Below are 14,009 nucleotides of genomic sequence, written 5' to 3'. Positions count from 1 at the left end.
CTTTCCTAGGCAAATTCTGAGGGATCACAACTGCCTTCAAACTCTCCTCCAGCACCTCAAATCACACAGTCTGACCATCGTCAGCAATGCATGTGGCACTCTGTGGAACCTCTCTGCCCGTAGCCCCAAAGACCAAGAGCTGCTATGGGACCTGGGGGCGGTCAGCATGCTCCGAAATCTCGTCCACTCTAAGCACAAGATGATCGCCATGGGCAGCACCGCAGCCCTCCGGAACCTCCTTGCCAATCGGCCACTTAAGTATAAAGATGCCATGGTCATCTCACCAGGTTCTTGTATGCCCTCCCTGTATATGCGGAAACAGAAGGCCCTGGAGGCTGAACTGGATGCTCAGCACTTGGCTGAAACTTTTGACACCATGGAGAAGCAGACAATGAAGAAGCAGAGCGTCACCAAGAAACCAATGCGTCACATGGATAGCTTGGCCAAAGACTACGCTTCTGATTCAGGTTGTTTTGATGACGATGAAGTGCCCAATGTCTCCAGCAGTACAGAGCCAGGAAATGCATCAGTTCTCTCCATGTTCCTAAATTCATCCTTCCTCCAAAGTCAAACTTTGCCAAGAACGGTTTCCCAAAGAAGAGGCCCAGAACCGGAGAAAGATGAAAGTGGGAAGTCCACAGAGGCCAAGAAGGTCTCCCCGCTGCTCATGCCCCAGGACAATAACGTCTCCGTAGTGGCTGAGAAATTGGCAAAGATCACTACAACTGTGGCCAAGATAGATAAGTTGGTGGAAGATATAACCACTCTCCATACCTCCTCTGATGACAGCTTCAGCCTCAGCTCTGAAGACCACTGCCTTGACTGGCATTATGGTCTGGATGAAGTCCATGAGGCCCGTGCCCAGTCTTGCTCTCCATGTCGCCTCTCGGACACCAGTGGAATTATCAAGCGTGACGGTCTGAACCGGGCTCACACCCTCTTGAGATTGAAAAATGCTTATACAAGCTTGTCCAATGACAGCCTCAACAGCGGAAGTACCAGTGATGGCTACTGCCCTAAGGAACACATGAGACCATGTACTAGAACAACCTTCTTGGACTTTAAAGACGAACTACACCGGTATCAGAAACGGCCCAGTCGTCTTGATTTGAAGAACATCTTGATGAATAGGCCAGAAAAGATGGAACTGCCTGAGAAGAAACATCAAGAATCCAGTGTGGTAGTTGAGAAACCAGAACTTCTTGAAAAAGCAAAAGTAACAAGGCTTCCACCCAATCCTGATGTTGCTGAGAAAGAATCTGAATGTAAGAAGAAAGAGGGAGGGAGAGAGCTAGATCCTGATCCCAAAGTCCACACAATTAAACTCTCCCCATCCTATCAACATGTGCCCCTCATAGAGATCAATGCCATAGCATCTGGGACTATGGGAGTCTTGGGAACCAGCTCTTACTATCCCAGCTTATCCATGAAAACCACAGATAATCTTAACAAGGTTCCAGAGAAACTGACTGCAGCAGAACCAGCGAAACAAGAACGGCTGCAGAAATACTCGGTGGAAGACATGCCAATCTCCTTCTCCCGGTGCGGTTCCCTGTCTTCTATTTCTTCTGCTGACAATGTCCTAGATGGACAGAGCCATAGTGAGAATGAGATGGACACGGACTCTTCTCTAGAGATCATCGAGGTAGAAGAAGTGGAAGAAGCTCAAAAGGACAATCAAGAAGAGAAGGCAAAGCAAGATGTGGAACCCCTCACCTCATCTTCACAACCCATTGCTATCCCCTTCCCTAAAAAAGAGAAAATGTTCCTAAGAGGAGTGTCACCTTCTCGCCATGAGGACTTGACCCCTTCCAGCTCATCTGAAAATTACATCCAGGAGACCCCTTTGGTGATGAGTCGCTGCAGTTCAGTCAGTTCGCTGGGCAGTTTTGAGAGCCCGTCCATTGCGAGCTCTATCCAAAGTGAACCCTGCAGCGAGATGATTAGTGGTACGGTCAGTCCTAGTGAGCTACCGGATAGTCCTGGGCAAACCATGCCTCCAAGCCGCAGCAAAACACCTCTGTTTGAACTAAGCCAGCCAGAGAAGGAGGCCAGCCAGTTCAACATCCAGTGGGAAAACAATGTTAAGAAATTTATGGATATCACGGATTTTAAGGAGCGTTTCCAGATGCCTCAGGACCTTGACTCCATGGTCTACTTCACGGCGGAGAAACCCAATGAAAACTTTTCATGTGCCTCCAGCTTGAGCGCATTGCCCCTCCACGAGCATTATGTCCAGAAGGATGTTGAGTTGAAACTTATCCCGCCATTCCCGGAAAGGAGTGGGTTGAACTTCATGACACATGAGAAGAGAGATGATGAAAGGGTCATTGAGGGCCAAAGGAAACTGGAGCGCCTTGAGTTGACTTCCGATGAGGATATTGAAATTCTGAGAGAGTGCATCAATTCGGCTATGCCATCCCGTTTCCGGAAGATCAGAACATCTCTTGTCTCGGGCCTTCCAGGCCAAGTCCTAAATCCTCAGTCAAAGAAGTCAATGCAGGTTCCAGTCTATATGTTGGTTCCTGCCAATTCCCACTTGGGTATCCCCAAGCACAGATGGGCTACGGTCACCAGACCCAACAAGGACTACCTGGGCAATGAGGATTCCTTCACTGACTCAGCAGAAGGAACCCCCGTCAACTTCTCCAGTGCTGCTTCTTTGAGTGATGAGACCCTTCAATACCCTATGAAAGATGAGGGAGATTCCCGGCATTGCTCTGGGAAAAAAGAGGAAGTAACGGGGGCTCCGATGGGGGTGCTCAAGAGGGAGATCTGCCAACTTGAACAAAGCAGCTGCCGGATTGGAAGAATCACCTCCAGCCATTCAACACCAACCAAAATGGCCTCCTCCTCTAAGCACAAAACTGGATCGAATCACACCAGCCCACTCCGTGCAACCCGGGCCCAATCAGCTGAGTCCAGGAGAGGAAACATTCCCCTCAGAAACCTAGACTTGACTGTCTTGAGGCAAGGTAGCTCACGGGCAAGTTCTGAGGGCAACCGTTCCAAGAAGAAGGAGGAATCTCGGGAGAACAGCAGCCATGACAGTGATGGAGCCTTCCCATCCTTCTGCCACACCACGCCAACCGAAGAGGCTGTCTACTGCTTCTATGAGAATGACTCCGATGACTTAGTGGAGTTAGACATGAAGAACTCACCCAAGAGAAAGCCCAACCTGGCCAGCAAAGGTCAAAAGAAAGAATGCTGGGCTATGAAAGAACTTGAGCTAAGTTCTAGTCAGCAGCTTCATGCTAAAAACAAGATGGTGTCCCATCTCCGGAGCAACCTAATTGCAGATGAGACTCCACCGTGTTACTCTCTCAGCTCCTCCCTAAGTTCCCTGAGTGATCTCGAACTCTATGGGACTGGGCAAAAGATGCAGATGTCCAAGATCAGAGCTAACCGCCAACTGACCTTGAACCATCGGCATGGGATAAAAGCAGCCGTGTCCAAAGGGAGGGACAGCTCTGCCAGTTCCCTCAGTTACAATTCAGATAATGATCTCCTGCAGAAGGGCATCGGTTTGAGTGGGCCCAAGAGGAGACGCCATTCAGCCAAAAGGAGGAATGCTGAGAAGGAGCAGAAGGGTCTCAAGGCCAAGGAATGGAAGCCTGAGGGGTTTCCTGATGAAATATCTTCTGAAAGAGGCTCAGATCTGGACAGCATTGAGTGGAAAGCCATCCAGGAAGGAGCAAACTCCATTGTCACTTGGCTGCACCAAGCTGCTTCTTCCTTTGGCAAGGAGACGTCCTCAGAATCTGACTCCATTTTGTCTTTTATGTCTGGCCTTTCGGCAAGCTCTGCTTTACCGCTGAGTTTGGACAGAAGAGACAAGACCCGGGGCAGGAAAGATCCCACCGGTGGTGCGGAGAAGAAAAACCTCCCCAAATCTTTCCAAGATGGCAAGAATCTGAATGAAACAAGAGGTGCTGGTAGCAGGAATAAAATGGAGAAAAACGTAGGACAGCAGAAACCAATGAGCAACCTACCCGTAGTTTTCCGAGGCAGGACGGTGATCTACATGCCTGAGGCAGCCAAGGAATCCCCAGTGCAGAGCTCCAGATCCACCCCAAAGAAAACAGTAGGGGCCACTAAGCAGGAAATTCCTGAGAAAACTCTGAATCTCAACCAACCGAGATCAAGGAGTCTCCACCGGCCTGGGAAGATCTCAGAAATGGTGGAATTGATGTTGCCCAAAAGAAGCGCAACCCCACCTGCCAGGATGAACAGAGCACCGTCATCCGGATCCTCCAGGACATCCACGCCATCCCAACCCAACCAGAAGAAGCTCACATCACCATCGCAGCAACCCAACAGACAGACGCCATCTGGAAAGACCAGTGGAAGCACCACACCTGTTGGTCCAGCCCCCAAACCAGTCCAGAAATCCCCCGTGTCTAAGCAACACAAGACCCAGAAATCACCTGTCCGCATCCCTTTTATGCAGAAGCCCGTTAAGAAGACTCTTCCGGTGAGGAACACCATGCCTACACTGGAGGAACGAGGAGGAAACAGCAGCAGTGAACTAAGGCCTAAGGTCAACGGGAAAGGCATTCTCCAGGCCAACCGCCTTAATTTGATGCGCATGTCCTCAGCGAGATCCATCAGCAGTGAATCCCATCAGTCGGGCTTCCTACGGCAGCTGACATTCATCAAGGAGTCGCCCAGTCTTCGCATGAGGCAACGTTCTGAGGTCTCATCTTCCCAGCCTTTGTCCTCAATCTCTCAGGGTGCCTCACCACGAAGAGGCCGGCTTGGCCTGCCTACCGTTTTCCTCTGCTCGTCCAGATGTGATGATCTCAAAGTGGACAAGCCCACTGGGTCAAGCCAACGTCCTGTCATCTCCAGGGTGCCTCTTCCCAGCCAGAGTCCCTCTGCAGGGGGCCCCCCAAGGCCGCCACGCAGGACAAACTCAGAAAGCCCCTCCCGACTTCCCATCAAAAACAACATTGTTCCTCCAGAGCCTTTCAAGCGTTACTCCTCGTCTCCTCAAATCAACATCATCAAGAGGACTGCTAGCCCCACTTCTACTCCATCGGACGGCCCTGAGCCATTAAGCGGGAGAAAGAAGAATGAGGAGGTCTCAAAACTACCAGTGATTCCTTCTGCAGAGAAAGGAACCGAAAATCAACAGCAGCAGCGGCAGCAGCAGCAACAGCCACAGCTACTACAGCAACAGCCATCACAGCAGCAGCAGCCACTGCAGCCACAGCCGCCACAGCTACCGCAGCTGCAGCCACCGCAGCAGCAGGCGATGGTGAAAGGGACCTGGAAGAGGATCCGTGATGAGGATATACCCCATATTCTGAAAAGCACCCTACCTTCTACAGCATTGCCCCTGGTTAGCGCTTGGAAGGAAGAAGAGAGCGATCAGACGCCTGGAGTTCTCCACCCGAAGACGAGTGACGCGGTTGTGCAGACAGAAGACTTTGTCACCACAAAGACTAATTCCAGCACTTCTCCTACTCTGGAGGTGCAGAAAGTCATCAAGATCCCACCTGATGGAGATGGCTTTGCTCTAGCGAAGGCCACCCCCGCGTCCATCTCCTTTACTCACGAAGGGTCAGTCAGCTCTCTTGGGACTTTCCCTTCCAGCAGGCACAGCTCCCCAAGCCGGGCTGCTCGGGTGACCCCGTTTAATTACACCCCCAGCCCAATGGTGGAGCCCACAGTCAAAGAGAAGCAGGTGGAGAAAACACAAGTTTGACCACCCTCCAGCTTGGTCTGACAAACTCCTGGGATCTTCTTAGCTAGCCCCTAATATTTAAAAACCAGACTTGGATGTATTCATTTTTTAAGAAGCTATATTTGTCATTTTACCCTAACCATCTCCGTTCTTAACAAACAAGGAAGATCGGATGAGTGTTATACTGTACATGCAAGATTAGAGGCATCACTTCTTGTGAGAGATATAAAAGACACAAAGGAACAAAATGTACAGGTAATCCTCAACTTACAACCACAGTTGGGACCAAATTTCTGTTGCTAAGCAAAGCGGTTGTTAAGTGAATCACACTCGATTATATGACCTTTTTTGCCACGTTTAAACAAATCACTGAAGTTGTTAAGCGAAACATGTGATCTTTAAGTAAGTCTGGCTTCCCTCATTGACTTTGCTTGTCAGAAGCCAGATGGGAAGGTTACAAATAATGATCACATCTCTCTCTCTCTCTTTTTCACATACACACAGACACAATCAGAGACATTGCAATCATCATAAATACATGCTAGTTGCCAAGCACTCAACTTCTAAGTGTCTGTGGGGATGCTGCAACAGTTGTTAAGTACAAGGACTGATTGTACGTCACTTTTTTCAGTGCCATTGTAACTTTGAATGATCACTAAACAAACGGTTGTAAGTCGAGAACTACCTGTATTTTTCTTTTTCTTTCTTTCTTTTTTCTCTTTTTCTTTCTTCCTTTCTTTCTCCCTCCTTCTCCCTCCCTTCCTTCCTTCCCTTTTTCTTCCTTTCCTTTCTTTCTCCCTCCCTCCCTCCCTCCCTCTTTCTTTCTTTCTTTCTTAATGATCTTTTGGAATGAGTGGAAAAAATGAGACACCCCCCCAAGGAACTTTTTCTATTGCAGGGGGGATTACAAACTGACCTTCCGAATTATTTGAGTGGGGTCAACTGCTATACAGGAAACTTTCCCCTGCATTCTTGTGCAGAGAAGTGGGAATGTGAAGCAAAATTATTTCAGCCACCAAGCCCAGGACCCCAGCGCTGAGCTTCTTGTAAAAATTTGCAACGGGGCTTCTGGATATCTCATGGGTGAAGATGCTTCATGACTGCAGTCCCACCCAGCTCCAACAAGTCTATTATCTGACTTTTGAAAACTCAACTCAACTTTGAACTGGCATTCCGTTTTGGAAATTGGGGGCTTTACGAAAGACCTGCCTGAAGCTGACTGAAGGGGCAGGTTGAATACAGCAGATATGCAAAATTGACCTACTTCATCTGAGGACAGTTTAGTCCAGGGGTCTGGGAGCTGAAGTCCACAAGTCTTAAAGTTGTCAAGGTTGCAGACCCCTGGTTTAGTCCAACCTTCAAAATCACCCACCCTTTACGTTGCACAGGATCAGAGGCACTCCTTGACTTAATGACCCCAACTGAGCCCAAAATTTCTGCCGCTAAGCGAGACAGTGATTGAGTTTTGCCCCATTTTCACGACCTTTTCTTGCCAGTCGTTAAATGGATCACTGCGGCGTGGTTAAGTTAATAACTCAGTTGTTAAATGAATCTTAGTTCCCCACTGACTTTGCTTGTCAGAAGCTCGCAAAAGGGGGATCCGTAGGACTTCAGGACACTGCAACCGTCGTACGTGCAAGTCGGTGGCCAAGCAGCTGAATCCGGATCACGTGACCGGGGGGATGCTGCAATGGTTGTAACTGTGAAAAACAGTCAATCCGTCACTTTTTTTCAGTGCTGTTGTAACTCTGAATGATCCCTTAGCAAACTTTCGTAAGTCGAGGAACACCTGTAACGAAGAGCACGAAACGGCATTCTGAAGGGGTCCACGGCCTTCCCCCCCCCCCAAACAGGCCTCCATCTCATGTTGAGAATATTTCTAGATCGTCTTCTGCCAAATCTGCTCCCCCTTTGCTCCGTCTTTGGATCCAGCCACGCAATGAAGAATCACATTGCCAAGGATAAACCCTGGATTATCCAACGGCTGGGCCAAGTTCACACATCCAAAGCGTGCTCAGGATTCCCCTCCGTAACTGCCAGTTTCTCTCCATGTGGAACTCTTCTCCAAGCCTATGAAGAAAATCCTCTTTGCATCAGAGGAGAACTTGACTGCAACCATTCATTAAAGTAATAAATCACGCTGCTGCTTCGTGGAGGGCAGGGGGCAAGAGAAAGAGAGACAGCAAACCTCAAAACTGGGCTGCATGCTTTAGATTGCAATTTGGATGTGCAGCTATAGGAAGTGAGTCCTCTTGGGAACGCAAAGAGGCCGACTTCCGAGCAGACATGTCGAGAATTGCACTATTAGTCTTAATATGTGGGCATCAGTACCCCCCCAATTAAAATCAAGATATCCTCAGCTATTTATTGGGGGTGGGAGGGGGGAGGAGGGAGGGAAGGAAGGAGAGGCATTTATGCATCTGAGAGGGAATATTTGGTGGGAGAAATTTATACATCATGAAAAAGAAAAGGAAAAAAAATGAACAATAGACCAAGAAGGAGAATGGCACCCTTGAGCTGTGAATACATGATCTGTATACTTTGCTGTGCCTCTAATTACAGCCGTTCCTTAATCTGCTAATGACTAATCTGTCTTTCTGTGAATGCTGGGCGTTTTTACGGAGGGGGGAGACACAAACGGCATCTTAGCCACTTTGCATTCTATAGGCAAAATCGGATTGGTTGTTCGGGCAGCTCGGGAGAGTCTTCAAGGAGATTTGGGGCGGTGGAAATGTTTGAAAGAGATAAAGAGAGAGAAAATAAAAATTTGCAACTTGTGGCAGATATGTTTCTGTTGCACATCAGTGTTTTTCAGCCTTGGCCACTTCAAGACAGGTGGACTTCAACTCCCAGAATTCCCCAGCCAGCATGGCTGGCTGGGGAATTCTGGGAACTGAAGTCCACCCATCCTAAACTACCCACGGTTGAGAAATTCTGTTTCGCATATTAAAGAGCACTTTCTCTTGAGCTCAATTTCTCATGTTTAAGATAATTTCAGGAATCCTGTTAAAACTCTGGCAAATTAGTTTGTGTTTCCATAAGGTCCTTGTGCTGAGGTAAAGCAGCTGGGATTAAATTTGAGTCAATCCTTAGATGACATAAAGAGGAAATTGAAGCAGGTGCATGAGATCAAGCCCCTAAGCCAGGGGTACGCAACCTTGGCTCTTTTATGACTCGTGGACTTCAACTCCCAGAATTCCTGAGCCAGCCATGCTGAGGGGAAAGGGAGAGGTTTCCAAGCTGAGCCATGCTGGCTCACGAATTCTGGGAGTTGAAGTCCACAAGTCATAAAAGAGCCAAGGTTGCCTACCCCTGCCCTAAACCATGGCATACAGCATTCCGATCCAACTGGGAGGTTCACAAGCAAAGCATGAAGAACAAGTACTTTGATTATGGTTTCCAGAGATTTAGTGATTAATAGCCCTTGTGGAATAACCTCATCCTCTTTGGAAACTCTCCAAGGTACGTCTGTTCAGTCTCTTCACAAGTTGCTTTTAAGTACAGGATCCCGATAACTAGGTTTATATTGCAAGATTCTTATTCTAGCATAGGATCATCTCTTTCAGTTACTTGAGAACAATATAATCAATCAAATATACCCTATATTGCTAGGAATAAACAAGAGGATTCTTGAGGCACTTTCAGATTGTAAGATTCTTCTGGGCCTGAATTTACGTATAGCCTTTGGGTCTGATTTGGTGAGAAATTCCCTCTTTGTTCAAGTTGGTTTGCTCCTAAACCTGCAATCCTGTGGACCAGAGTTTCTCAGCCACCGCAGCTTTAAGATCTTTGGACTTCAATTTCCAGAATTCCCCCCAAGCCTGTGATGGTGCTGGTTTACCTGCATAAAGATTAGCAGAGGTGAAATCCCTACCAGTAAAGAAAGTCAAAACAATCGAGATGGTGGCCATAACTGTACATTAAAATTCCTTTTTTGGTGTGTGTGTGTTGCATGTGCTTAAAAAGAGATGGCTTCTACTGCACTGTTGGGCTGCTACTGTATTATATTTACTAATTCTTTTTAAAAAACAGAGGGGAAAAAATCTCTGTCTTCCAGTTTCACTAAGCTGGGAGCCAGAATGTTTCATGAAGGGAAATGTCCCACAATTTCCTCATTTCTGGATCAATAAAACCAGGGCTTTTTTTCTAAAAAAAAAAAAAAAAGGTGCCGGAATTCACACATGTCATACAACCCACCTTGCCTACCCTACAAAGTTCCATCCAAAAAAGGTGCCGGAACTCAACGGATGGAAACTAACCAAGGAGAGAAGCAACCTAGAACTAAGAAGAAACTTTCTGACAGTTAGAACAATTAACCAGTGGAACAACCTGCCTCCAGAAGCGGTGAATGCTCCAACACTGGAAGTTTTTAAGAAGAGACTGGACAGCCATTTGTCTGAAATGGTAGGGTTTCCTGCCTGAACAGGGGGTTGGACTAGATGACCTCCAAGGTCCCTTCCAACTATTATTATCATTCACCACACAGTCAGCCAGATGTTCAGACTGGATTTGGCATTTTGTCTACCTATCGAGTCCTTACCCAGGACCTGGGATAGGCAGATGTGGATGTTTGATGGTATTACAGATATCGTCGCAGGATGGAAGCAGTTCCTAATAAGGCCGCCTTTTGCAATTGACTAATAGCGAATTTGTCAATGCCAATGGTGTTCAAGTGGTGCTCCAGTTGTTTTGGGATTGCACCCAAGGAGCCTATGACTATTGGTACTACCCTTGCTTGCTTTTGCCACAGTCTTTCTATTTCTATTTGTAGGTCTTTGTATTTTGTTATCTTCTCCAGTTCTTTCTCTTCTATTCTGCTGTCTCCAGGCACTGCCACGTCCACTATCCAGACTTTTTTGTCTTTCTTATCGACAATTGTTAAGTCTGGGGTGTTATGTTGCAGGTGCTTGTCTGTTTGAATTCTGAAGTCCCAGAGCAGTTTAATTTTATCATTTTCTATGACTTTCTCTATTTTATGATCCCACCAGTTTTTGCTTACAGGCAAATGATATTTTTTGCAGATCTTCCAATGCACCATTGTTGCTACTTTGTCATGCCGCTGCTTGTAATCAGTCTGTGCAATCTTCTTGCAACAGCTTACCAAGTGGTCCACTGTTTCTTCAGCTTCTTTGCATAGGCGGCACTTACTGTCTGTTGCTGTCTTCTCAATTTTGACTTTGTATGCATTTGTCCTTAAGGCTTGGTCTTGTGCAGCCAGAATTAGTCCCTCGGTCTCTTTCTTCAATTTTCCTGCTCTTAGCCATTGCCAGGTTTTATTATTATCTGCTTTCCCAGCTATTTTTTTCATGTATTGGCCATGTAGTGCTTTGTCTTCCCATGCCTCTATTCTGTTCTTCATTTGGTCTTTCTTGTAGGCCAGTTTGGTCTCTCCAGTAGTTAGTAAGCCTTCCTGATATACTAATTTCAGTGCATCTTCATCATTGTTCTTCAGATATTCTTCCAAAGCCATTTTTTCTTCTTCAACCATCTGATGTACTTGTAGCATTCCACGCCCACCTATTTGCCTTGGTAGATAAAGTCTATCAATGTCACTGCGTGGATGAAGGGCGTGATTCATTGTCATTATTTTTCTGGTCTGCCTATCCATTGCTTTTAGTTCTGCTTGAGTCCAGTCCACTATTCCAGCTGTGTACCTAATGACTGGGATTGCCCAGGTGTTGATTGCCTTTATGGTATTTCCTCCATTGAGTTTGGATTTTAAGATCTTCTTCACTCTCTTGATGTATTCACCTCTAATCTTTTTCTTGACTTCAGTGTGCTTGATGTTGTCAGCTTGAAGGATACCCAAGTATTTGTAGTATTCTTCCTCATCCAGACTCTTAATGTTATTTTCGTGGGGCATCTTGATTCCTTCAGTTTTCACTATTTTTCCTTGTTTGATAGTAAGTGTGGCACATTTGTCCAAGCCAAACTCCATTACAATATCTTGGCTATATATACGGACAGTGTTGAGCAGCGATTCTATTTCAGATGATGTTTTTCCATACAGCTTCAGATCATCCATGTAAAGGAGGTGGGATAGTCTAGCAGATGTTTTTGATGTTTGATAACCATGTCCTGAGTTATTCAGTATTGTTGACAGAGGAAACAGTGCAATAACAAATAGTAATGGTGATAATGAATCTCCTTGAAATATTCCTCTCTTGATATTAACCTCTCCCAGCTTCTCACCATTGATCTGCAACTGTGTCTTCCATTGTGCCATCGATCTTTGCACAAATTTTCTGATGTTTCTACTGACTCCTGTTATTTCTAGGCACTTGATTATCCAATCATGTGGCAGAGAGTCAAATGCCTTTTTGTAGTCAATCCATGCCACATTCAGGTTGGTCTTCCTTCTCTTGCAGTTTTCCAAGATCATTTTGTCTATTAGGAGTTGATCTTTTGTTCCTCTGCTATTGGGGCGGTTTCCTTTCTGCTCAGGTGGAAAGAGATTGTTTTCAACTAGATGCTGTTGTACTGCATCAGCTACCACACCTTGCCTACCCTACAAAGTTCCATCCAAAAAAGGTGCCGGAACTCAACGGATGGAAACTAACCGAGAGAAGCAACCTAGAACTAAGAAGAAACTTTCTGACAGTTAGAACAATTAACCAGTGGAACAACCTGCCTCCAGAAGCGGTGAATGCTCCAACACTGGAAGTTTTTAAGAAGAGACTGGACAGCCATTTGTCCGAAATGGTAGGGTTTCCTGCCTGAACAGGGGGTTGGACTAGATGACCTCCAAGGTCCCTTCCAACTATTATTATTATTATTATTATTATTATTATTATTATTATTATTATTATTAATCATTGCACAGTCAGCCAGATGTTCAGACTGGATTTGGCATTTTGTCTACCTATCGAGTTCTTACCCAGGACCTGGGATAGGCAGATGTGGATGTTTGATGGTATTACAGGTATCATCGCAGGATGGAAGCAGTTCCTAGGAAGGCCGCCTTTTGCAATTGACTAATGGCAAATTTGTCAATGCCAATGGTGTTCAAGTGGTGCTCCAGTTGTTTTGGGATTGCACCCAAGGAGCCTATTACTATTGGTACTACCCTTGCTTGCTTTTGCCACAGTCTTTCTATTTCTATTTGTAGGTCTTTGTATTTTGTTATCTTCTCCAGTTCTTTCTCGTCTATTCTGCTGTCATAAAATAGAAAAAGTCATAGAAAATGATAAAATTAAACTGCTCTGGGACTTCAGAATTCAAACAGACAAGCACCTGCAACATAACACCCCAGACTTAACAATTATTATTATTATTACTGCACTAAGGAATCTTCTGACCGAGAGCTTCAGGTAGTCCTTGAGTTATGACCACAATTCAGGCCAGAATTTCTGTTATAAAGCAAAGCAGTTGTTAAGTGACTCATGCCTGATTTTACAACTTTTTTTGCCACAGTTGTTAAGCAAATCACTGCCGTTGTTAAATGAATCTTGGGGTCATTAAGCAAATCTGGCTTCTCCCATTGACTTTGCTTGTCGGAAGCTGGCTGGGAAAGTTGCAAATGATGATCATGTGACCCTAGGACACTGCAACTGTCATACATATTAGTCAGTTGCCATGTGTTCAAATTTTGATCCTGTGACCATGGGGATGCTGCAACGGTCATAAGTGTGAGGACTGGCTGTAAATCATTTTTTCAGAGCTGTTGTAACTCCAATCAGTCACTAAATAAATGTCTGTATATTAAGAACTACCTGTACAGGTAGTCCTTGACTTACAACAGTTCATTTAGTGACTGTTCAAAGTTACAACCGCACTGAAAAAAGTGACATAACCATTTTTCACATGACCACTGCAGCATCCCCATGGTTGTTGTTGTTAGTTGCGAAGTCGTGACCGACCCATCGCGACCCCATGGACAATGTTCCTCCAGGCCTTCCTATACTCTACCATCTTCTGGAGTTCATTTAAGCTCACGCCTACTGCTTCAGTGACTCCATCCAGCCACCTCGTTCTCTGTCATCCCCTTCATCTCTTGCTCTCCATCTTTCCCAACATGAGGCTCTTCTCCAGTGAGTCCTTCCTTCTCACTAGGTGGCCAAAGTATTTGAGTTTCAACTTCAGGATCTATGTATCTATCTATCTATGTAGGTCTTTGGTTGTTCGGGTTTTCTCCCGCGTAAAATTGGAAGTGTCTTGGCAACGTTTCGACGAAGTCTCATTCGTCATCTTCAGGCTGGTGTTTTCAGCTTCGTGCTTTGAGCAGCAATGTGTGGTCTTAGCTGTTTCTTCCTTTTAACTACCAGTGGGGGTATGAACTGATTGGGTGGGAGCTTGGCTGTGTTTTGATTGGGTGGAGGTG

The 14,009-nt window shown here is 46.0% G+C and overlaps 1 protein-coding gene across 1 annotated transcript in view; it reads left to right on the top strand.

The window, feature by feature from the left end:
• Positions 1 to 6,219, top strand: part of APC2 (APC regulator of WNT signaling pathway 2) — a 79,128-nt gene extending 72,909 nt beyond the window's left edge. The window contains exon 15 of the mRNA XM_039349494.1: positions 10 to 6,219. Coding sequence (XP_039205428.1) covers positions 10 to 5,710 — 5,701 coding nt within the window. The 3' untranslated portion in view covers positions 5,711 to 6,219. The remainder of the gene's footprint in view (positions 1 to 9) is intronic.
• The last annotated feature ends 7,790 nt before the right edge of the window (positions 6,220 to 14,009 follow it).

This window comes from Crotalus tigris, unplaced genomic scaffold, assembly GCF_016545835.1.
Source record: "Crotalus tigris isolate CLP2741 ecotype Arizona unplaced genomic scaffold, ASM1654583v1 scf7180000018278.843604, whole genome shotgun sequence".
NCBI lineage: Eukaryota > Metazoa > Chordata > Lepidosauria > Squamata > Viperidae > Crotalus > Crotalus tigris.
This window is presented reverse-complemented; position numbering and strand designations above follow the sequence as displayed.